This window comes from Somniosus microcephalus, chromosome 10 (genome assembly GCF_052327205.1).
Source record: "Somniosus microcephalus isolate GS21.2 chromosome 10, FLI_Smic_1.0, whole genome shotgun sequence".
Taxonomy (NCBI): Eukaryota; Metazoa; Chordata; class Chondrichthyes; order Squaliformes; family Somniosidae; genus Somniosus; species Somniosus microcephalus.
Window position 1 is genome coordinate 172,422,034 of NC_140996.1, and position 26,833 is coordinate 172,448,866.

Consider the following 26,833-nt stretch of genomic DNA (forward strand, 5'->3'; position numbering starts at 1 on the left):
TACCACGATTTGTTGTGACGTCAACAAGCTGTCTAAGCAGCCAATCACATTGCAGAATTCTCACAGACAGGGAAGCAGGAATTGAGAACCTGCTTTTATCCTGACTTTTTAAAAATGTTAGAGGGCAAAACAAAGATTGGGGCTCTCACATGGGGATAATGTAGAACCTAAAATAATCATGAACAAATTTAAAAAAAAGATAAAAAATATATATTTTGTAAAAGTTTCTTAAAAATTGTAATTTTTATCATAATGGAGAAATTTGACATTCCACAATATTAAAATTAGATTTTCAGAGCCGTAAGGTTTGCTTAGCAGTCAATAGGCTGTTAAAACCCCAGTTATACCTAATCCAACAAGGCCTAACATTTAATGGGGTATTTAACAGCGATATTACCGCAGAAAAACCCAAGTTTTCACCTGTTTCACTGATTACACTGATTGCTGGCTATGGGGGGGGGGGGGGGGTTCACAGCGCAGCCAGTGTCGGAGCAGTGAATGACTGGCCGCAACTTCAGGACTTCTACGTTTAGATGTGCGTGCGCTACATCCTAAAGTTGCGGTCAGTTTCAAAGGGGTAATAATGGCAAACGCTGTTAGTTTGCTGTTGTTACCCACCGCAAATTCCAGCCCATCTTTCTTTACACTACTATGCCGCAAGATATCCCATGCAGAAATCATAAAGGATATGATGAAATTTTTTGAGGATTTCAAACAATATCTTTTTGATCCTCTAATTTTTATTGTCTTATATGGTATCCAATAAAATCAAAAGGCGGAGTTCCCAATTGATTTTTGGAAGGGTTATTGCACATTTTATACAAAGAAATGATACTGATCATTCTTACAATTCATATTACTTTTTTTTCCAGAGGACTTTAACTTTCATATATATATGTAATATATATAAAGTCAAAATATAAAATGTGTGTTTATGATTATTATTGTTGTCATCATCATCAGGTATACTGGAGTTCATTAGTATAGCAGTGGGCCTGGTCAGCATTCGTGGTGTAGACAGTGGACTCTACCTCGGAATGAATGAGAAGGGGGAGCTGTATGGGTCGGTAAGTCCAAATTTGCGTTTTCAGTGGTTTTAAATACATTTCACTATGGCAACAGGTTAGGGTTGCTTTACACAAAGAGAACTGAATGTATTTATTGCTGCTGTTTATTAATTTTGGTTAGTTGTGCATTTTAAAGAAATTAATAAGTGTTTAATTACGAATAATCGACATGGGAAACACAAAGTGAACAAAAATTAAAGTTCTTTTTACCAAAACCACATGCAATGCAAGCAGTTTCAAGGCTACGCTGTCACATTAAAGACACTGTATCCTTTTTGTGAGCCCATCTAGGCTGTATTTCAAAATGATCCAGAGTGTAGCATGTAACGTATGCCAACCTTTGTGGGCCAACAAAAGCTTTAGTGTCTCATTATGTTGACCTGCAGATTGCGACTTTAAATCAAAAGTACATTAGTTTCTCATTGCTGTTCTTTGCTTTCTTTTGATGTTGATGCATTATTCTGTTACACTTACTTTCATTGTGTTTTTACAGCTTCTACATAGCTCAGCATTTCTTACATTGTTGACAAACTTTAATAAAAGTACAATTTGCTAGTAGAGTATGGAATAAGAAAATGTCACTTGACCAGCTAAGTCCACCCCTTCCCAGGTGCCATAACTAATTTGACCTCTCATGCAATCTTCCTAATTTACTTAATCACAGAATCACAGAATCACAGAAACCCCACAGTGCAGATAGAGGCCATTTCGGCCCATCGAGCCTGCACCGACTCATATCCCACCCGATCCCCGTAACCCCTACACCAACACATATCCCACCCTAGCCCCGTAACCCCACATATTTTAATCCCCCTAACACTAAGGGTCAATTTATCATAGCCAATCAACCTAACCCGCACATCTTTGGACTGTGGGAGGAAACTGGATCACCCGGAGAAAACCCACACAGACACGGGGAGAATGTGCAAACTACACTCTACAGAGGGAGCCAAATAACTAACTTTCAAGATGATAATAATTTGAAATTAATTCGTGACCCCAAAGGCAATCAAGCAATATCTCTATTATGCATTATTCAGCCTTAACTGATTGCATACAATATTCCAAATTCAACCTTATCAATGAATTAGACAAACATGTATTAAACCAACATGAGTTTGCCATATTAACCAAAGGTGCATTGCAATAGCTGATTAGCCCAACAGCCTTCACTTGACTGGATACTTTCAGTGAATGGACAATAATCAGACCTTTCTCTTTTACCTCCTTTGTCCATGGTTATTTATGTAGAGTGTATAATTTTCATGTTTCCAATTTCACTGTGCATTTGTCCACACTAATTCTGTCATTCCTTAGCCCATACGTGCTTGGTCCAAAATCTCTTTTGAACACTGTCAAATAATTCCTAAACCCTAGTCGTCACTGGTTGTCAGATCAAGCTTGGTCCATTTATCATTGCCTTTTGCTTTCTATTGCCAAGCTAATTTTCAATCCAGCTAACTAATTTTCCATTAATTCCATGCACCTTTTATTGTCTTTACAAACCTTAGACACAGGACTTTATCTTTTGAAAATCCAAGTAATTATGTTGTTGGAATAGCCCTTGTCCACCAATTTAGTTACCTCCTCAAAGAATTCCAGTAGATTTGTGAGGCATGACATATTGCTTCTAAAACCACACTGACTGCCCCTTATGGCCCCTGTGTTTTTATAACTTAATGATAACTGTACCATAATTACAAATCCCAAAAGAAAGGAATATCATAGTTGTAAAAAACATTCTGTTACAGTAGAAGCTTTATCAATCAATAAATGTAAAGATTGAGCAGGCGTAACTATCTATCCTCTGTATAGTTAAAAGTTCTGCGTCTGGTGTGGGTCGATAGGGCATGAAGCATGTTGATTGAAATAAAAACACAGTGGGGGTAATTTTCACCTTCGCCACCAGGGCAGTAACCTGGCAGAGCACATCACTCACCAATTTTAGAATCTGCCCAATTTTCATCCCAGTGTAAGTGAAAATTTACCCCTTTCCTCAAATAATTTTATGGTCTTTAAAATTTTACAGTGAACAGCCACAAAATGAACCAATCAAATCCCTCAAAGAATTTCCAAGCTTCTAGTCAGCTGCTAGGACAGATCTCCTTTGCTCGACCTCTCCCTACCTTTTTAATTAGTTCTGCCATGTTAAACTATACTCTTTGACTTCATTTTCTCCCCCTCCCTCTTATTTTCAGATAGTATCTGTTGGTTCTCTGCCCATCATTATAGACTGACTTCTCTCTCAGGGCCTCAAAGTTGAATTTCCTCTGTTCTGGAGTTGGGATGTTTGACCGAGAGTTTCCATGACAAGCTTTGCTGAACTCAGGGTCTTGCAAACAATCTATTTTCCTGTTGTTCACAACGTCTGTGTCCTTTAGTGATGGCTTTTGTGAGGCTAACTCACATGCAAGATATTATGCTTCTCTGTCCTGGTTTTTGGCTCTACATGCATTGGCAATCCAGGCTGATCTTTTTTCCCATTTTTGGTCTATTTCAGCATATTTTACAAATTTCTCTTTACTACTTTGGGAAAAACTCCAAGGTGTTTTAATAATCTTTTTCTATTTTGGGAGACTTGGCTGATGATGTTGGCATTATGTGTGTGCAAACGATTTCTGGTCTGTAGCACCAGCTTTTCCAGTATCTGTGGGTGCATGCAATATTGTGCCTCCAACACAATTTTATTTTTTTCTTGTACGACCAGTCCTCCTGCTACTGCTCCTCATTTACCTGTATGTGTGAAAGAGAGAGAGATTTCTTTAATATTTTTATATGATAAGAGCAATTCAAACACCTCAAACTTGACCATATTTTATCTCTCTACACTTGGTGGCACGACAATGTTATGTGTCCTGGCATCCCCAAAGTGTTTCTAGCCTCCCCCAATGTACTGGTTCCTCTCCGCCTCCCCCCCGCCCCCCGCCCCACTATCCAAATACTCCCAGGCTCCAGCCTCTTTCAAGTGCCCTCAGGCCCCAAGTGCTTTCAGAGGATCCCGACTATTTCAAGAATCCAGCTTTTTGAGTCTTCTCAGACTCACTGCCAAATGTCCACAGACCCCTCATCCCAGCCTCCCCCCTCCTCCAATTGGTCTCAGCCCCATGTACACCTTCCCTCCGAAATGGTCTCAGTTCCTAGCCCCGCCGAGTTCTCCAAAATACCAGATCCAAGTCTCCCAGACCACATGAGTAGTTCCAGGGCCCAGTTACAACTGTTCCATCCCAGGCAACCCCACCCCTCCCCCCCAAATCAACAGCCTCCTGTATGACAACCTAAGGCCACACCTCTTGTTTTTTTCTGGCTCCCCCACTTATTCTCTCTTAGCCTGAATGCCTACCCCTACTCAATTTTTTTCTCTTACCCAGATGTACTGTAGTAGATTCTAGGCAGCCCCTCCCTGCGTGATCTGGTTATCTACCTCAACTTGTTACACAGAGCTGTCAAATTCCTGTGTACTCTAGCATTTGAAAAAGGCAACAGATATAAATTGAGTCGATTGGTTAATGAACAAGTGTGAGAGCTGTACAAAGAGAGGTTGGAAGACATACAGAAGGGAGAGAAGAGAGGAGTTATTTGCAGAAAGAGAGAGAATAGGTTACAGAGACAAGTACAGAGATAGATATAATAATGAGAACAATGCACGAGAGCCTTACAGTGAGATAGAAAAAAATGATAGAAGGGTAAGATAAAGACAGAGCGAGGAACCCAGAAATAATTAGAGAGAATGAAAGGACGTGAGAGTCAGTTACAGAAAGAGACTTTTAAAACATTTTGTGTGTGATCAACATAATGGAGATCATTTGTTTATTTAAAGTGGATGAAAGAATATTTGAACATATTGAACTTGTTTTACTTTAAGCATTGATTTCCAATTTCTGAAAGAAAACTTAATTATTCCCTGATGAGATACAAATACTTTCAATTTTAGCCTGTAGGTTCCAACTGAACAGAATCCTAATAAAATAGCCAAAAGGAAGTAAGGTGTAAGAAAAGTGTATTCAGCCCTTCCAGTTCAATTAAGTCTTGCGTCAGAGTTTGAGTGACAATATCTGTGGATGTAGATGGGCGACAGACTGTTGAATACATTGCAATGCAATAGTTTCTCATTTGTACAATGTACAAATTGGAACAACCCAATTGCTTCACTCAGAACTACCTCATTCATAGCATAGTTTATAATTGGCTACAGGAAGCTAGTTTACATTTTTATTTGCAGTGATTTTTTGACTATTGCAAGACTATAATTTTATTTCAAGATTAGCAGATTAGGAAGAAACTGAAGTGAGATGAATCCCTGTTATCTGTACTTAGATATGATCATGAATGAACACAGTGCCAGTAATAGGATTGCTGCTCCCTCTTCTCAGTTAGAGTGAGCAAATGACGACATAAGAACATAAGAAATAGGAGCAGGAGTAGGCCATTTGGTCCCTCGAGCCAGCTCCGCCATTCAATAAGATTATGGCTGATCTTCTACCTCAACTCCTCTTTCCTGCACTAACCCCATACCCCTTGATTCCCTTAATATCCAAAAATCTATCAATCTCTGTCTTGAATATACTCAACGACTGAGCCTCCACAGCCTTCTGAGGTAGAGAATTCCAAAGATTCACCACCCTCTGAGTGAAGAAATTTCTCCTCATCTCAGTCCTAAATGGCTGACCCCTTATTCTGAGACTGTGACACCTTGTTCTAGACTTCCCAGACAGGGGAAACATCCTCCCTGTATCTACCCTGTCAAGCCCTGTAACAATTGTGTATGTTTCAATGAGATCACCTCTCATTCTTCTAAACGCTAGAGAATATAGGCCTAGTCTACTCAATCTCTCTTCATAGGACAAGCCACCCATTCCTGGAATCAGTCTGGTGAACCTTCGTTGCACTCCCTCTATGGCAGGTATATCCTTCATAAGGAAAAACTTTCTTACGCGACGAGTGGTTAGGATTTGGAATGCACTGCCTGATAGAGTGGTGGAAACAGATTCAGTAGTAGCCTACAAAGAGGAATTTGGTAAATACTTGAAGGCGAAAAAATTGCAGGAATATGCGGAGAGAACGGCGTAGTGGGATTGACTGGATTCCTCTTCGGCGCAGACTTGATGGGCTGAATGGCCTCCTTTTGTGCTGTACTATTCCATGATTCTATGATGACTAATATCCCAGCCTCCATAGAGCAAATGAAAGAGTTCTGTTTGCACTGTGAGTGGGACACAGAAGTGTTACATCCCAGCAGCAGCTTTGAACATGTGGGTGTATTGGAAAGGGAGGCATACAGGAGGTACAAAATGGTGAAACATAGAAGATAGGAGCAGGAGTAGGCCATTCGGCCCCTCGAGCCTGCTCCGCCATTTAATTAGATCATGGCTGATCATCCAAATTCAGTACTCTGTCCCTGCTTTCTCCCCATATACCTTGATCCCTTTAGACTTAAGAAATATATCTAACTCCTTCTTGAATATATTTAATGAATTGGCCTCAACTGCCTTCTGTGGTAGAGAATTCCACAGGTTCACCACTCTCTGGGTGAAGAAATTCCTCGTCATCTCTGTCCTAAATGGCTTACCCCTTATCTTTAGACTGTGACCCCTGGTTTTGGACTCCCCCGCCATCGGGAACATCCTTCCTGCATCTAGTCTGTCTAGTCCTGTTAGAATTTTATAAGTTTCAATGAGATCCCCTCTCATTCTTCTAAACTCCAGTGAATATAAGCCCAATCGACCCAATCTCTCCTCATACGTCATTCCTGCCATCCCAGGTATCAGTCTGGTGAATCTTCGCTGCACTCCCTCCATGGCAAGAACATCCTTCCTCAGATAAGGCGACCAAAATTGCACACAATACTCAAGGTGTGGTCTCACCAAGGCCCTGTACAACTGCAGCAAGACATCCTTGCTCCTGTACTCGAATCCTCTCGCTATGAAGGCCAACACACCATTTACCTTCTTAACCGCCTGCTGCACCTGCATGCTTACCTTCAGCAACTGGTGCACAAGGACACCCAGGTCTCGTTTCACTTCCCCTTCTCCCAATCTATTGCTGTTCAGATAATAACCTGCCTTCCTATTTTTGCCACCAAAATGGATAACCTCGCATTTATCCACATTATACTGCATCGGCCATACATCTGCCCAATCACCCAACCTGTCCAAATCATACTGGAGTTTCTCTGCATCCTCCTCACAGCACACATGCCCACCCAGCTTTGTGTCGTCTGCAAACTTGGAGATATTACATCTAGTTCCCTCGCCAAGATCATTAATATATATTGTGAATAGCTGGGGTCCAAGGACCGATCCCTGCGGTACCCCACTCATCACTGCCTGCCACTCAGAAAAAGACCCATTCATTCCAACTCTTTGCTTCCTGTCTGCCAACCAGTTCTCTATCCAAGTCAGTACCTTACCCCCAATCCCATGTGCTTTAACTTTGCACGCTAATCTCTTATGCGGGACCTTAGCGAAAGCCTTCTGAAAGTCCAAATACACCACATCCACTGGTTCTCCCTTATCTATTCTACCAGTTACATCCTCAAAAAATTCCAGTAGATTAGTCAAGCACAATTTACCTTTTGTAAATCCATGTTGACTTTGTCCGATCCTGTCACTGTTTTCCAAGTGCTCTGCTGTTACATCTTTTGTAATGGACTCTAACATTTTCCCCACTACCGATGTCAGGCTTACCGGTCTATAATTCCCCGTTTTCTCTTTACCACCTTTTAAAAATAATGAGGTTACATTAGCTACCCTCCAATCCATGGGAACTGTGCCCGAGTCTATAGAATTTTGGAAGATGACCAGCAATACATCTACTGTTTCTAGGGCCACTTCCTTAAGTACCCTAGGATGTAGATTATCAGGCCCTGAGGATTTATCGGCCTTCAATCCCGTCAATTTCCCCAACACCATTTCCCTACAAATACTGATTTCATTCAGTTCCTCCCTCTCATTAGACCCTATGTTCCCCGACATCTCTGGGAGGTTATTTGTGTCCTCCTTTGTGAAGACAGAACCAAAGTATGTATTTAATTGGTCAGCAATTTCTTTGTTCCCCATTCTAAATTCCCCTGATTCTGACTGTAAGGGACCTACGCTTGACTTCACCAATCTTTTTCTCTTCACATATCTATAGAAGCTTTTACAGTCAGTTTTTATGTTCCCTGCAATTTTCCCCTTCTTAATTAATCCCTTTGTCCTCCTTTGTTGAATCCTAAACTGCTCCCAATCCTCAGGTTTGCTGCTTTTTCTGGCCAATTTATATGTCCTCTCCTTGGATCTTATGCTATCCCTAATTTCCCTTGTTAGCCACGGTTGAGTCATCTTTTTTGTTTTATTTTTATGTCAGACAGGGATGAACGAATTCTGTAGTTCATCCATGTGATCTTTAAATGTTTGCCATTGCCTATTCACCGTCAACCCTTTAAGTAACGTTCCCCAATCCATCCTAGCCAACTCGCGCCTCATACCATCGTAGTTTCCTTTATTTAAATTCAGGGCCCTAGTCTCTGAGTCAACTATTTCACTCTCCATCTTAATGAAGAATTCTATGATATTATGATCGCTCCTCCCAAAGGGGCCTCGTACAACAAGATTGCTAATTAATCCTTTCTCATTACATAATATCCAGTCTAAGATGGCCTGATCTCTAGTTGGTTCCTCGACATATTGGTCCAGGAAACCATCCCATATACACTCTAGGAATTCCTCCTCCACAGTATTGTTACTAATTTGGTTAGCCCAATCTATATGTAGATTAAAGTCACCCATGATAACTGCTGTGCCCTTATTGCAAGCATCTCTAATTTCCTGTTTAATGCCATCCCCAACCTCAGCATCACTTTTGGGTGTCTGTATACAACTCCCACTAACGTTTTCTGCCCTTTGGTATTTCTCAGCTCTAACCATACAGATTCCACATCATCAGAGCTAATATCCTTCCTTACTATTGTGTTAATCTCCTCTTTAACCAGCAATGCTACCCCACCTCCTTTTCATTTTTGCCTGTCCTTCCTGAATATTGAATACCCCTGGATGTTGAATTCCCAGCCTTGGTCACCCTGGAGCCATGTCTCCGTAATCCCAATTATATCATATCCGTTTACATGTATTTGCGCAGCTAATTCATCCACCTTATTACGAATGCTCCTCGCATTAAGACAGAAGGCCTTCAGGCTTGTTTTTTTAACACTCTTAGTCCTTTTAGAATTATTATTTACTGTGGCCCTGTTTGATTTACACCCTTGATTTCTCTGCCTTCCACCTTTGCTTTTCTCCTTCCTGTCTTTTGCTTGCTTCCCTTTCCTCTGTCTCCCTGCACAGGCTCCCAACCCTCTGCCATTTTAGTTTAAACCCTCCCCAACAGCACTAGCAAACACTCCTCCTAGGACATTGGTCCCGGTCCTGCCCAGGTGCAAACCGTCCCATTTGTACTGGTCCCACCTCCCCCAGAACCGGTTCCAATGTCCCAGGAATTTGAATCCCTCCCCCTTGCACCATTCCTCAAGCCACGTATTCAGCTGAAATATCCTTCTATTTCTACTCTGAGTAGCACGTGGCACTGGTAGCAATCCTGAGATTACTACTTTTGAGGTCCTATTTTTTAATTTACCTCCTAACTCCCTATATTCAGCTTTTAGGACCTCATCCCGTTTTTTATCTATATCGTTGGTACCTATATGCACCACGACAACTGGCTGTTCACCCTCCCCCTCCAGAATGCCCTGCAACCGCTCCAAGACATCCTTGACCCATCCACCAGGGAGGCAACATACCATCCTGGAGTCTCGTTTGCGGCCGCAGAAATGCCTATCTATGCCCCTTACTGTACGATCCCCTATCACTATAGCTCTCCCACTCTTTTTCCTCCCGTCCTGTGCAGCAGAACCACCCATGGTGCCAGGAAGTTAGCTACTGCTGCCTTCTCCTGATAAGCCATCTCCCCCAACAATATCCAAAGCGGTATATCTGTTTGAGAGTGGGATGACCACAGGGGAGCCCTGCACTACCTGCTTGCGCCTACTACTCTGCCTGGTGGTCACCTATTCCCTTCCTGCCTGTGCAGCCTTTACCTGCGGTGTCACCAATCCCTAAACGTGCTATCCACGACATCCTCAGCATCGCGAATGCTCCAGTATGTATCCATTCGCAGCTCCAGCGCCGCAATGCGGTCTGCCAGTAGCTGCAGCTGGATACACTTCCCGCACACATGGTTGTCAGGCACACAGGAAGTGTCCCTGATTTCTTACATAGTGCAGGAGGAGCATACCACGGGGCCGAGCTATGCTGCCATGACTTACTTTTTAATTAATTCAAATTAAATTAAATCAAATCAATACCACCAGTTACACTACAATTAAATGATATACTCAAGGGCCCTTGTTTACTAGCACTCCTCGCTACACAACAGAGAGCTTACAAACTATAAACCACAAAATTAATTTTGGAAAAAAGCAAGAAAGAGAGAAATACTCACCAACCAATCACTTACTTGCTTTCTGGTGATGTCACACTTTGATGACTTTTTACTTCTTTATGCTGGTCTGTTGTCGCCTCGGCTCACCTTTGAAATCTCCCGAGGTTTGATGAGCAGGATGGTGAGCAGTGGCAGACAAATGGAGCAACAGATTGAGAAAAACGTCTATACATCCATTGAGTGGATGATCCAAGTTCTCATTATACCTGCAGACACTCTGTGATTGATAAGGGCATTTGCTAATGCTGAGTCTTTTAATTAATCGAAGACTGGGCTTTATTTGTATTTAGCTACCCAAGCATCTTTTGTCATGAACGCTTCTTATATTTTTCATAAGCAGACAAAGCACAATCAATTTCACCCAAAATATTTAGGTGTTGCCACAGTTACCTCAATGTTTGACGGATCCCGAGATGCCCAGTGGACCTGTATAATATCTATCATCCCCTGAACCTCTATTGTTGGAGCTGGGTTAATAGCTTTTGTTCATGTGCACTTCCAGGACATAGGTTACTTTTTCTCTGGCTCAGTACACATGCTTTTAAATGGGATTTATTTTACGGGAACGATTGGCGAAGACGGTGGTTTGGTCGCCTCAGGGGTGTTGCTATTTAGAGCCTTCTGCTGTGAAATGCTGCATCTAATCTGTGTGCATTACTGTAATGCATGATCTGTTCAAGCATATCACATCCTGAAACCTCACTAAATAAATGCCACCTTCTGGATTCTTAAACACATTACACCAAAAGCACAAATTACAAATAAGATAAAACTGGTCCCTGCTCCTGTTTGCTATGCAGGGCCTTTCATAACAGAATAATAACATTAAGAATAATAAAAAGCCAAATAGATTTCCAATACAGATAGCACTATTAATGCAGAGTGACACCAATTGTGACATTTTACCGATTGAATGCACACCACTACCTTTTATGCTAATACAGTTGGCGTAGCACATAAATAAATAGAAGTAAATTGCTTTTTTAAATGTTTCTTTTTAATATAACAGCATTCAAAATGTAACTTTGCCATGAATTGCATTTTGGAAATAACATACATCATTGTTATTGCAGCATAAATACACAAGCACACAAATAATTAGACAATTACAGCATTTTAGAGCAGCAGACTATTTTGAAACAAAGATAAATTAAAAATAATTAAATAAATAAATCCTGTAGAAGTGTTTCTTTGTGAGTACATCACTGTGTGGTGTGGTGTTGAGCCATACAGACCAGGACGGTCCCAGGATTGGTCCCTCTTTCCTGATATCTGATCTCAGCTGGGATAGCGTTTTGGTGCTGAAATTAACATTGGGATGGGGAATAAAATCAACTGGAGTTCCTAATTGCTGTTCAGTTGCCTCCTACTAGAAGGTATGCATGACTGAATGTTAGGGGAGAACCAAGTTCAGGCTTGACTGTGATACTTTAATGGCTGAATAGCCCATTGAGACACACTTTTGAGTCTGAGCTCACACATGAAGAATAGCTATTTGGGTGAGGTACTGCACAATGGCCAGTACCCTTACAGCGAGTCACAAAATAGACAGAACCTGTACAGTGTCTTAAAACAAAGAATATTGTAAACCTTTTGACATAATTGGCAGTATGGGGTGTTAAAATGTTAAAATCAATCTCGCTACTTTGTCCAGGTATCAGGTTGTGAATTAACTTCTCTGCAGGAAAGCACCACAGAAACTAATTAGGTGACCTTTTACTGTCTGATATCCTGTAGTTTCCCACTTTAGTGATTGTCTTTCAGTTATAATAAGGCAATTAAAACATGCATTTCATTTCCCCATATTCATTTTTTGTGTGTTTTGTTTCCACTAATAAGCAAGAATCGAGGCGCGCTTGTACGTAACAGAATCAAATCTTTCACGCCTACCCAAAGGTTTTCTTCCGATACAGGAATCCAGCAGATTGTATTTCCATAAAAACTGAGATGTATATTTCCAGTGAGAATTTCTTCCATGCCACTTGTCATGTGATTCCGTCCCCTGCAGAGAGTACAGAAACTTGATTTAAATTAGTCTCATGTTTCCTGTAGAGCTACAAGCAAGCACACAGCACTTGACCTCTGTTTTACAATTGAAGTAAAAAAAAAATCAGTTAATCAGGAACAATCCTCTCCAGGGAAATGCTGAGATAGCAAAGAATGAATGAATAAATTGACCAAAAGCTACACATTTCATAACCTGGCTGGGCTAACTGAATTTTTCTCTTCTGTTAAGAAAAAGCAAGTTATAGATTTGAGTGTTTTGAGTATGTGGTGATTTAGATTAATAAATGTGCTGCTACAGTGCTATACAGAAGCATTTCACGTGTCATTTTTAAAATGCCTTGATAGATATATACATACATAGAGGAAGCTCCTTTGCTTCATCTTATCTCACCCATCCACAAAATTCCTACATGGAACCAATATATGACGATCTAGATGGTATCTGGAGCCTGTCAAACTGTACACCTAGAGTGAGTCATTATAGTATCCAACTGTTTCACAAATGATTCCAGGGTTTTCGCCTCCATTATTCAATCCGGAAGTCCATTCCATGTACCAATCACTCTGCGAGGAATAACTCCTTGACATTAATTTGCCTTATTCTAATTTGAACCTTCATTCCCTTGTCCTTCTTTTATGGTTTAATTTAAAGTAGTGTTCTGGATTTATCTTTTCTATACCATTTGCTATTTTTTATACCTCTGTAAGTGATCTCATTTCAAAGTTGAAAATCCCGAGTTTCTTCAGTCTATCCTCCTATCTCGATCCTCTGATGATAGGACTAGTTTTGTGGTTTCCGAATGTTCTTTGTAATTTGTGTTCAACAAAACCCAGGCTGCTCTATTTAACTTATTTTGTTTTGTAGTATTAATCCTATAAGAAGTACTGAATCTGTAAAAGTTAAATTTAAAACCAAACATACCAAAGTAGAACTAGAGGACCACTCCAAAGTGAGGCCCTATAATGAGTATTTTTTGGAAAAATACATGCCATGTAAACTGTTTTTGCCCAATTTTCCTCTCTTCATTCCTTAAGGCATTCTAGGGGTACAGTTCCACAGGCACCAGACACCATCTGGATCTTCATATACTGGTACATCCAGCTGAAGTGACCTTTCTAAATGTGTGAAACTAGACATGGGGAGGCTGAATTTCCAAGCAGGGTTCTCCTGATTGTCTATCGTAACTTCGGCAGAAGAACCAGCAATACCCCGGAAAACGGGCATAAATGTGATTTACACTGTTTGGCTGGATTCCCATGATGGATGAGTGGGAGAACCTCCCTAGAAATTCCCCCCACTCCCTCCCTGGTGTCAGCGGGCTACAGAACCACAAGGAGAACATTGCACTGATGCAAGATCCTGTCCCCGTCCAACGTGCAAAAATGTGAAATTTGCAGGAGTGTGAACCCTAGCCGATTCTGCCCCTTCCCAACCAACGGGCTTCTATGGCCAATTGAGGCACTCTTACAGTATCCTTGGCTGAGACCAACCAACTCCACACAGACTGGGGATTGAATCGGGAAACTTTGTATATCTTAGTTGTACACTGGGCACTGAATGTACCAGCTAAACCTTTGGGGAGCCTCCATAGGCACTTTAACTTAAGATTTTGTTGTACAAATTCCTGATGCAGCAATTGGTCTCTTGATCAGTGATGCTAATTTCCACTGTATCTGTAGGTTGGAAGTGGAAACGTGTCATTCTAACGCTGAGTGGCAGCTTCCAGCACTCCCTGCTGCTGTTTGCTTTTGGGGAATAATGAGGAACGCTGTCATACTTACACATGAACTGCGGAAACACGGCAAAGATGTAATTCCCAACCAAGAGGCCAGCCACAAAGTAATCAGTTTGCAAAAAGTGTTAATGTCTAAAACAAAGCACATGTATATAGTTATATATATTTTTTAAAGATAACTGAAGATGAGACCATTGGAAACCTTATTCAGGAATAGCCTTTTATTTAAAAAAACATAAGATTTAAAAAAGAAAATTTAAAAAAATCACACAGCAGTAAAATATGTTCTGATCCCTATTAATTTCTTTATAGCAAATCAAAAAATCATATATTCATATTTTTATTGTTTAAAAGGCTGAATAGTGCCTTGGCATCTTGGTACAGTTCCATACCTCCTCTGTTGCTTGAGATTTCCTGCACACTGTGTAAAATCCCAGTCCAGGTCTCATCTATAATCAAAGACTAATTGTAACCCATAACTAACAATTCCTTACCATCAATAAATAAATGAATAAAGCCACTTTTACATTGTCAAATGCTCCCAAGTTGCAGCAGTGAAACGGACACCCAGGAGCTCCATGCACCAATGTTCCCTATTTACTGCTCTTGTTACCAGTCCCCTAGAAGCTGATGACCCATGATTTCATTGCTAAAAGTCAGGAAATGGGGCTCCTCACTTTTAAATGTAATGGCAGCTTGTGAGACCTATGAAAATGTGGTCCTCAGGTGCTGACGGGTCTTAGAGGCCAGGTTATTGATATTACATTGTGCCGTCCACTATGGGAGTACTTGCCAATAAAACCGCCTTTGGTAATCCATAATCTAAAAGCTGGTGTCTGAATATAGCATATGATTAAAGTGGTAAATACAGGACCTCCATATATTAAAGCTGGGGACTAGTGTTCATTGGTTTAATCATCTACAGACAAAGTCTACCATTAATATATATATATTATTTTGGTAAAGCATCTATTTTCTTTCCCATATCTCCAGGTATTCCCAGTTCACACACCATACTTGATTGAGAAGATGGCCAGATTACCCGTTCCTAGTCTTCTGCCAGAGTCTCTCTGTATGTGGGTGCTAGGAGGTGTGTAAGAGCAACCAGGAATGACTCTTCTTCTGATATTCCTGCCTTCCCAATGGGGAAATGCCTAGCCTCTACTCAAATGGTGGGACTGAGTAAGATGGCATGACTCAAATCAGGAAATCATTGAATGAGGCAAATCCTGATCCTACCTCTCCATGACATAGCTCTTTGGAACTCCCAACATGCAGTTTCATTACATAGCCACATAGCAGAAAAACAATGAACAAGAATCATGATTAACTTCTACATTTTGGGGGGGTTTCTCTATTTATTTCTGTCAGCTTCTTCAATATTTTTGTTTAAATTGGAGTGTTGATGGTACCATGAAAGGAGGATTTGTCTTGAAGGAGATACTGAGCCCAATTACTGAGCAAATTAAATCTCAGCGGTATCTCAGTTGGTATCAGTTGAGCACCTCACGATTCACCAACAATCTTTTTCCTTGAACCGTGTCTGTTCATTCAGCTCTTTGATTTGGGTTCAGTAACTCCTCCAATCCAGTTTCCCTGATGATGTTGTCAGCACTCCTCATTAAACAAAAAAAAATTTAAAAAATTCAATACAAATAGATGTGTGATTTTTAAAAAATTGGTTATCATTTTTTATTAACTTGATTAATAAAAGCTTCCTGCTACCAAGACTCCATTTTTAAATGATAGAATATTGATAATACATGGAAATCTCCAAATGTTCTGAAAGTAATGCTGATAATGATATTGAATTACAGCACGGTCTGCATCTGATTATTTACATGTTTCCACGTGTCATTTTTGTACATAGTTCAGTGACTTGGTGGTTTATGACCGGCAAGATTCCAATGTTGAGGATAACATGGCTCAGAAACATTTAGCACCCCGAGAACAATTCATACAACCTAAAAGGTTTCAACTTAAAATGTTGATACAACTTAGTAAATATATATATATGATGATATAAATAAATAAAAAGTAGCAATAATTTATGTACAAAGTAACCTAGTTATGATATGGGTCTACAGACCTCTTAGCTGTAAAAGATGTAAAAGATCATAAAATAAGTTTTCTGTAATGGGGCTTTAATCTGTGTTTATTATTTTAGCTGTGATTCTAAACGAGGTATATCAATGTATTAAATTAATAAATGAAAACTGGTATGTCTAGTATGCTCAAACATCATACTCCAACCAAATGCTGCATTTTGTTGCAGATGCAAAATAAACTCAAACTGCTGGCTGTCTCTCATCTGTGGCCTGAAGCAGACAAGCACATTCTGATTTGCAAAGTTCCAAGAGCAAATAATAATTAAACTTTGATTGAGCTGAGCCTGTGTTGATCTAATAATAACTAAAGACTTTGTGGCCTTCGAGGGACATTGATCTACCTTAGCTTCAGAATAATACATTTTGCGTTGCATGATATAACACTCCTTATAAAACAGAATATCATCTGACTTACCATGAGCAATGCCACAGGAGATCCATCAGTGTGTCTTACATATAACACCCACTTTCTGCAAATATCATACTCACACCCTGTAACACTTTTCCAATCACAATTTGTGGGCGACATCCCTTATATTATAATAAAGCAGCATACCCATATATATAATCTTGTGTCTAGCAATCATTCATTACAATTCAGATGCCATATTTCAAAGTGTCAAAAGTATTAAAAAAAGAAAGCCAGTTATACCCTAATGTTTTTCCTGACCTTGCTAAAATTAAAAAATATATTTTTAATTACTGTTTTTACTTACTGTTTTGGTTAGGGCCACTTACTAGACCTCATCCATACCAACAAAAGCTGAGCGGTGTTGGCTCAACTCAGAACTGCCCAATTTCCGTGAGGGGTCCTGAAACAGGCATCAGGCCTCTCATTAGCATAAGCAAAGTGCCTAAAGCCTGTGGCTTGAGAATCGTCTGAGGCCAATATGGCTTTGGACATTTTTGAGGCGTCCTTGGAGCGCAAGGCTGCTCCCGTTTTCTGACCGGAAAATGGGTGCAACAATGACCAATTTCTACCGAAGAGAGTCTGACTCTCAGAATAAGAGTTTGAGTTACAAATTGCATCTTAGATCTGAGAAAGGCAGTTATGTGAGTGTAATAGCTGAGTAAAGTGATGGGCACTTTTAAAGGATATATTTCATTTTGACAATTGAACTTGAAATATAGGTTTTTTTGTTCAGGTGTCCATTCTCCTTTGAGATAAAATGATTATAATTCCTTAATTAGCATAATTGGGAATAAGACTATTGATATTATGATTTTATCACCAGCAATTTAAATATTATACATTGCCTTGTCTTCCATTTTCACTGTGGCCATGCTACACAATTTAACAATTTGCAGTTCCATGTTCTCACTCAGTTTCAGCTTGACCCTATTGCATAGGCTGCCCACACATCAGAGATAGAGACAGACGTAGGCTCACTATGGTATCTGTCACTGCACTTTATATGGACGGAGGCAGGAGCAGCTGGACGCTACCATCAGTAAATAAATAAAACTAAAATAAAGCATAGTGCTTCTTTAGCTTGCTACTGTTGTCTGAAATTATTTGAATGCGCCAGTTTAGGAGAATATATTTTAATGAAAAATGCTATTTGTTTCTTGCAAAAGAATACTTGATGGATTTGTTATATACTTATAGATTATGGGAATCATTTTCAACTGTGCTGGCTGGGTGGTAATCAAGGTTCCTGGCCATGCAGCGCCCTAGGTGTCCCAGTGCAGCCAGTGAGCTGGCTTTTAAATTGATAAAACCGCGCCTGCGTGGAATTTTGAATGGGCCATGCAGCCCCCCCAAAAAAATTACAGGGAACAATGGTGGTAACCTGACAGAACGGATTGCCCAGCCGCTGCAGGACCCATCAGATTTTTATCCCATTTATTTCAATAAGATGAAAATCTGGCGGGTTCTATAACAAGCGGGCAATCTGCTCCACCAGGTCACCATCCTGGGAAGGTAATTCAAAAAACAAAGTTACCTGACACCTTAATCTATCCAGTTAATGAGCACTGATTGTATAGTATGTTCGATGAAATAATTTTTACCCTCAGCTTCAAAAATTATGTTTTGATTCTACTATTTTGCAGGAGAAACTGACTGCAGAGTGCGTTTTCCGGGAGCAGTTTGAGGAAAACTGGTATAATACCTACTCATCGAATCTATATAAGCATGCGGACACTGGAAGACGGTACTTTGTCGCATTAAACAAAGATGGAACCCCAAGGGAAGGGACTAGGACTAAAAGGCATCAAAAATTCACACATTTTTTACCTAGACCAGTGGACCCTGACAAAGTACCAGAATTATACAAGGATGTTTTAAGCCAAAGTTGATGAAGACAATCCTTAAGTTTGGACCACTGAAAAGCAACCACTATAATGGGTTCACGTGGTGGGTTCTAAACGATTAGCTGTGTCATCACATCAGCTCTACTGTTGCCAAACTTTGTCGCATGCATTGTGTATGGAGGCTTGGATGGGACACGCTGATTTTGTTCTGCACTTACAGTTTGTCCTCCCAGAGGTGAGCCTGTGCCCACTTGCTTGGTTGAAAAAAAATGTGTAAGAGGGAGGAATATAATGAAATGCCGAGGAGAAAGCTGGCCTGATGCATGCTCCAAGATGGGACACGCTTTAAATTTTTTTGATCAGTTCTATTTCGTTGTGTATCAGCATAGCTGCCATACTTTGATTCATCAGGAAACTGGCTTGTGACATGCTGAAGCCCACACTGCATTAATAATGGCATGGAGGACGCAATCGTACTTAAAAAAATGATTTAAAAAAAAGAAAAAAAGACAATTCATCTACCAGGTCAATGGTACTACCCCATAGGGCTTTAAGCAAAGACCTCTTAGTAAAAAAACAGAAAAGTTAAATTTATTTATAGAAATTCCAAAGGCAACATTATATTTATTTTATATATTTATTTATTATATAGAGTTTATTTTTAATGAAATATGTACAGGCCAGATAGGCATTTCGGAAGCTTTAGGCTTTGTAAGTGTAAAAATGCCAGTGGCCACTATGAACCTGTGGTAAGTTCATGTGAGTTAATGTAAAGGTGCACGGATATAAAAGGATTCCAGTAACCCCTCTGTTCTGAAAGTGACAATCTCTTTTGTGCCCAAATTATTGTAACACTATGAACACCACTCATTATATTGAGTATCACTCTTCTGACTGCTTGTTTCATGGCTTTCTCCCTCTCCTCCGCCCTTCCCCCCTCGTGGATTAAAGATAAAGTTGGGTCTTCAGATTTTACTTTGTCTCTTTCATATCCAATTCTGGCAAACGCAGTTTCACAGTTCCATGTTAATACTGGGTATCTGGCTTATTCTGCATCTTAAAAATAAGACATCTTTAACTGTTGCTGTCGTATAATTTATTACCAAAATACTGCAGTTTTAAAACGGATTTTGGTAGTAAAATATCTGGGTCTGTATTCATGGTAAAGTGTTATCAGGACCAGCGTTCCTTTTAAGTATTAGTTACCAAGAAATTGGGGAACTCTTAAAAAAAATTGAGTAATGGACATTAAATTAAAAAAACATCCTGTTTCATAATAATTATTACAAAATAATTCTTAACATAGTTTTACTGAAAAATGTTTTCTTTTGGACTGAGAAATGTGTGACTTTTCCATAGCCTTAGAGGGAATGCTGAAGATTCTTGTGGTATTTTAGGTCTTTGTGCAAAAACGTATTTAACAGCCTTTCTGAATATTGGCTCTCAACAGCTACAACTCTGTGGTGCATTAGTTTGAATTCTTCAAGCATCCATTCCTACTGTAGTCACTGTGGTAAAAGTAACATTTAAGGGGCACGGACAATCACATTTTCAGTGACACCTGAAAAGACTCGTTGGAATTACGATGCCCCTGTCCATTTGCCTCTGTATCACTGTGCCCAGAACGGAGGTTGGTAACAAAGAGCCCTGTTACTTCCTCTACCTGCAGGGATGAAATTTGATAGAAAGCTAACATGTCAGTCAAGTTAACTTGGCATTCAATCTAGTGCAGCTCAAATGACAGCAACTAAAAATGAAAACTGTGCTATTGAAAGTATAAGATCCCATACTTTGGGCAGAGCATAGGCACACAGACTGCAGCCCTCACTTTATTTTAAAGCAATATTGTCAACCAGAGTTACAATGCAATGTAAAATCTATCAAACATACTGAAACTGCTTTGGAAATTTGTCAAGAAAAGGCAGTTAGGTTCCTGTTGTAATTGTCTTTGGGTCCTACTGCCTTGAATGCCTGCAGTTCTTTCAAATGATAATTAGTCATAAGGCACATCAAATGTTAAAGCATTCCACGGGGTACAGTCCAGGGAATAAAATAGCGAGCACGATGGACAGTTCATGAGCACAGCTGTCCCAGATGAAACCCATGTCTGGGATGTTGATCTGCCAAATGTCTTTGGTTTGGGCACTGGCACTATCTCATTGATCTTCCACTAGAACAACAAATTGCATTTATATAGCGCCTTTACCATAATAAAACTGCCCAAGGCACTTCATGGGAGCGTTATCAAGCAAAATTTGACACCAAGCCACATAACGAGCTATTAAGACAAGTGACCAAAAGCTTAGTCAAAGAGATGGGTTTTAAGGAGCATCTTAAAGGAGGAGAGAGAGACAGAGAGGTTTTGGAAGGAAATTCCAGAGTTTAGGGCCTAGGCAGCTGAAGAACAGGGATAGAGGTGACATATTTTGTGATGTGCAGTGGTAGCACATTGTACTGAATTATTTTTTCTTACTCATTTCGCTTCACATGTCTAGACACTGTTGAGAATGACATGCTTGCTTTCCATATGCACCACATATGGTTGATACATAATCCATGAGGGCAGAAGGAACTTTTGTGCTGCAGTCTTTGCAGATTGTGCCAGCAACATGTCCTTAGTCTCTAAGGATCTTGCCACTGCATTTGCCAATAAAGACCAGATTCCTCCTCATGTCAGCTTTTAGTTGATGGCAATGCCTAAAAGTATCATGGATTCCAACTCTTTCAGCCATTTCCAATTAAAAACAAGGGGGACAAACAGCAGGCATGTCACACATCCAGCTGACCATCAATTGGGGCTTTCTGGCATTAATGCACTACACTTACAATTTGTATGCTTCAAGTCTGTCTGCAATATGTGAGAACACAGCAGGGTTATGCAAGACTCATTTACAGTCTGACTTAATTCAACCTCTTGAAGGCGGTTAAATGAGTACACTTGTAGAACACCCTTATATACCAGGCTGTGCTGATTAGTGGGAGGTTCACTGAGGAATGCTAATGTTCTTTTACCTTTGGGGCTAAAGTAGTGATACAAGCTTGCTGGACTAAGAGTTGTAAAAGGTAATAGTGATGTATACAAATATATTTTATTCTGATCTTTGTCAATGTATCTGCCATATCTAAGCATTCATTATATAATGCCATGGTTGATTTCCTGAAATGTGATTGGCTGGTAGGTGTGTATTACTGCATAACACAGCACACCTAATTAAATATGTAATTTAATTAATAAATTAATATTGGACCATCAAAGTATTATATCAGAGTAATGAAAATCTTTAAGTATATAGGTGAGGGTGAGTTATTTCAGACAACTTGTTTAGCTTGCCATAAACCCCACTTTTCAAATGCATTTACTTGAAGAGAATGTGCTTTATGGAGGTTTGCTTAGATTCAGTTTTTATCTTTCCATTTCCATCTCTATACAAGTTGCTTGTTTTCACATAACCTACAGGTAAAAGAGTCAAATGTCTTGGATCATGTGCTCCTTTGTGACATGTCTTAACGTTATCGAAGAGTGGCTGACAAGGTGGGATTGAAAGAGGGGCTGCAGGCCTTCCCTTCACTTTTAGCATTGTGCTCCAACTAGTACCTCAACTGAGAACTCGACTGACCAAAGTAGGTGGATTGAAGCCACAGAGACTTTGCAATGTTCAACTGTCTTGTTATGAGACAAGCTTGCTACTACTTCTGGTACTGGGCTGGGTTTTGTCATGCTATGTTTATATAACATTCTTTTTCACCATTGGGACCCTAATTTTAAAAGCAACTTTTAATAAGCTTGGTCAAGAAATGTTAAGGTGTACACAGCACACATTAGAGTCCCTTTTCAGGATTTCATTGTGGTAAAAAATGTACTTGGAGCCTTATTTGCTAGTTATTTTCCATCTGTTCAGGCCTCCCTGTAATAACCTCCAGTTCACAGCCAATTAAATTCTGATCTGTTTGCTTGAAGGTGGGTGAGTGGCCCATCCATTGTCCCTCTCTCCTTGTGGGAAAACTTACTGTACTGCTTGGTGCCTTTTCTCTACTGAGTGCCCACCGCAGAATAATCCAAGTTGAGGCTAGGAACTTGATGTGTAGGAAACCACAAATCCGCATCCTAGTACACAGTGGCAACAGCACATTGTTACACCAATATCTTAAGTCACTAGAATGTTTATTTTTCCTAATCATTTTTTAAAAATCTCACCAACGCATATTCTTGCATTTTTTAAATTTTGTGAATCATGAACATTTCTTGCCATGACATCTCTCCACCTGAGGGAAGGTGGGACTGGTAGTATTTCCCCATGAAGGCCTTGCAAGTGGTAAAATTCGATCCAAGTAACAAGAACAACTTAAGGGGGAATTTTTCAGGGGGGGTTAGTGGGTGTGTTTGGTGGCGGGTCGGGTGGGAAAAATGTTTTTTTGACAGCGGGTCGGGATCCTGCTGTCAACCCGCTGCCGCATGACTATCCCAGATGTCAGGTCTGTTGATGCTGAACAGACCCGACACGCAGCGGCGGGGGAGGCAATTCAGGTCATTATGAGCTTCTTAAAAGCCACTTAAAAAGTATTTTGAGCTAACTGTTAAATTTTACGAGGTCGCCCACGGGGGTCCACGCTGCTCGGGGATCACGTCAGGTAAGGAGGTTGGGAGTTGTGTTACCATGAAATCATCTCTTTACTTGACAGCTGCAAATGTGCTATAAAAGCTCCCATATCACAGCTGTTCACTTTCCAAGCTCAGAAGCTGTTGCTTACTGCATTTGGAAGATAGATTGAGCTTTATGCAGGTCGTAAGTGTTTGGAATAAATTCTCTATCCAGTGTCACCTTATTGGAACAATCTCTCTCACCACTGACAGATTGCTTCTGTCATCTGAACTTCACCTGCCATCTATTACAACAACATCAGTGCCCTTGAAACTATCTCACCTTGGTCCTCAGAATCCCACCACGATCAGCCCCAACACCAGCAGCACCAGACACACCAGCAGCACCAACAACAACACCAACCTTCTCCGCAATCAACTGATGTTGCAAAGGACACAGGGCATCAGCACCAACCACATTGAGGCCAGGGATGGCCTCACCATAGCCATCTTTACTTCACTTGACGCTGTACACCCTGGCTGCCACATGATGTGCCAGGTTGGCACCACCCCACACCAACACAATAAAGTATCCCATCAATGCCCAAGCCATTCCTTTCACACTCATCATCATTGTGGGGGATACCGTTATGTCTCACCATTCACTGCAACTCACTAAGCCACTTCCAAAGGGGGCACAAATCTGTCCAAGAACGCAAAGTGTTGAAAATAAAGATTTCAATGTTTGACAGCTCATTAATAGAAAATTCACATGAACATTGGCACAAACACCCAAGTGCCTACCCTTGTGTGTTAGTTTATGATTGGACTAGGATGAGGGTGAGTATGAGGGGTGGCTAGTGAGAATGTAGATAGAGAGGGATGGGTGGAGGTGCAAGGTAAGTTGGTGTGAGTAAGGATGTGCAGGAGTAGGGTAGGGAAGGCAGAGTGATGGGGATGTGATGAGTGGCACAGCAGGATGAGATTGAGTGTGGCTTTGTAGTAAGGTTTCGTGATCTACTGAGATAATTGAAAGGTTTACGCCACTGTAGCCTGGTCCTCCTGACGACATCCTTGCTTGTGCCCTCCTGTGCAATGTGCAACCAGGCTATGTTGGTCTCCTGAGGAGATCTCTTCCGCCCAAGGGAGGGAGTCATGGGAGAGCGATGGGGAATGTACAAAAGGCCAGATTCAGAGGAAAGGAGCTTTGGGGGAGGAGGTTATAGGGCTAGATAAGGTTGCAGGGATAGGGAGGGGTGAAGCCATGATGGATTTAATCATGAGGCTGAGAATTTTAAATTTGAGGCGTTGGCGGGCCAGGAGCCAATGCAGGTCAGTAAGGACAGGTGACATAGGTGAGTGGGACTTCCTGGAGTGGGCAGCAGAGCTTTGGATGAGCTGAAGTTTACGAAGGGTGGAAGATGGGAGGCCGACCAGGAGTGCATTGGAATATTCAAGTCTGGAGATGGCAAAGGCATGGCTGAGGGTTTCTGCAGCAGCTGGGTGGAGGTAGGTGGTGTTACAGAGCTGGAAGTAGGCAGTCTTTATGATGGAGAGGTTATGGGATTGAAAGCTGAGGTTGTGAACGGTATGGTTTAGCCTGAGACAGTGGCCAGGGAGAGGGGGTGGAATTGGTAGTACATAGTTAGTGGCAGGGGCCAAAGACAATGGTTTTGACTTCCCCAATGTTTAACTGGAGGAAATTGCAGCTCATCCAAGACTGGATGCCAGTCAAGCAGTTTGAGAACATGGAGGCAGTGGACCAAAGTCTATTTTTCTTTTCTTTATTTTCACCTGGGGCTCCATCATCTGATAACCAAGCTGAGGAGTGATGATATTCACCCAGCTCAGGTAGATGGACTCATTGTAGCACTTGAACTGATCGGAAGGTAAACACCTGACATATATTACAAAACCATCCCAAGTCAAACCAATATTTTAAAACAGACTGGTTTATTTATTGCCAGTTTCTCCTCTTTTCCTTTGAGGGTGGTGACTCATGCTCGGGTATGTTTTCAATATGTTTTCATGGGCAACAACAACCTTGTTAAGTACCTGTTCAACATAAGAACATAAGAACATAAGAAACAGGAGCAGGATTAGGCCATTCAGCCCTTCGAGCCTGCGCCGCCATTCAATAAGATCATGGCTGATCTTCTACCTCAACTCCATTCACCGGTCCTATTGCCATATCCCTTGATGCCCTTACTAGTCAGAAATCTATCAACATCTGTTTTGAATATACCCAATGACTGAGCCTCTACAGCCCTCTGGGGTAGAGAATTCCAAAGATTCACCACCCTCTGTGTGAAGAAATTTCTTCTCATCTCAGTTCTGAATGGCCTACCCTTTATCCTGACTCCCCAGCCAAGGGAAACATTCTCCCAGCATCCACCCTATCAAGCCCTGTAATAATTTTGTATGCTTCAATGCAATCCCCTCTCATTCTTCTGAATTCAAGAGAATACAAGCCTAGTTTACTCAATCTCTTCTCATATGACAGTCCCGCCATCCCAGAAATCAATCTCATGAACCTTCGTTGCACTCCCTCTATGGCAAGTATGTCCTTCCTTAGGTAAGAAGACCAAAATTGTACACAGTACTCCAGGTGTGGTCTCACCAAGGCCCTATATAATTGGAGTAAGACTTCTTTACTCCTATACTCAAATCTTCTTATAATGAAAGCCAGCATACCATTTGCCTTCCTAATGGCTTGCTGCACCTGCACATTCACTTTCAGTGACTCATGTACAAGGGCACCCAGGTCCCTTTGAGCATCTGCATTCCCCAATCTTTCACCATTTAGGAAATACTCTGCCTTTCTGTTTTTTCTACCAAAGTGGATAACTTCACATTTATCCACATTATATTCCATCTGCCATGTTCTCGCCCACTCACTGAGCCTGTCGAGATCCCCTTGAAGCCTCTTCACATCCTCTTCACAACTGACACTGCCACCTAGCTTTCTATCATCTGCAAATTTGGAAATGTTACATTTAGTCCCCTCATCCAAATCATTGATATAGATTGTGGGTATTCTTCACACAGGGGCCCAGATGGTGAGTGTTGGCAGGTCATTCAACACTTGGCAGCCCAGACATACTGAGGATAATTATAGTGTCCCCACTCCTGCCTGGCTGAAGTTGTATAATTTATACAGACCAGTGATGAAGCCTGCGATCTTATTGGTATATGTGGCTCAGTACTGGACACATGCATTTATCCATAGAGTCATTAGGAAAGCCCCTAACAATGAACTTTTTTTGAAGGAAGCAGCATTTAAAGAGATAAAGAAAGAAATACTTGCTTTTATAGGACTCCTTATCATGTCTCTCAGAAACATTTTAAACTGCTTCACGTACATTGAAATAAGAAAGTAGCAATATGCATTTGCATAGAGCCTTTCACATGTTTGGAATGTCCCAAAGCGCTTCACAGCCAATAAAGTACCTTTGAAGGGTAGTTACTGTTGTGACATAGGCAGCCAAATTGCACACAGCAAAGTGTTAATGACCAGGTAATCTACTTTGGTGGTGTTGATTTAGGGATAAATGTTGGCCAGGACACGAGGTGAACTCCACTGCCCTTCTTTCATAGAATCATAGAATG

General features: G+C 40.8%; 1 protein-coding gene across 2 annotated transcripts in view; it reads left to right on the forward strand.

Annotated features, from left to right (window-relative positions):
• Positions 1–19,613, forward strand: part of LOC147111863 (fibroblast growth factor 9) — a 59,609-nt gene extending 39,996 nt beyond the window's left edge. For both annotated transcript variants that reach the window (XM_085999184.1, XM_085999185.1), the window contains exons 3-4: positions 964–1,067; positions 18,445–19,613. In XM_085999184.1, the coding sequence (XP_085855310.1) occupies positions 964–1,067; positions 18,445–18,690 (350 nt within the window). In that variant the 3' untranslated portion in view covers positions 18,691–19,613. The remainder of the gene's footprint in view (positions 1–963; positions 1,068–18,444) is intronic.
• Positions 19,614–26,833: the final 7,220 nt, after the last annotated feature.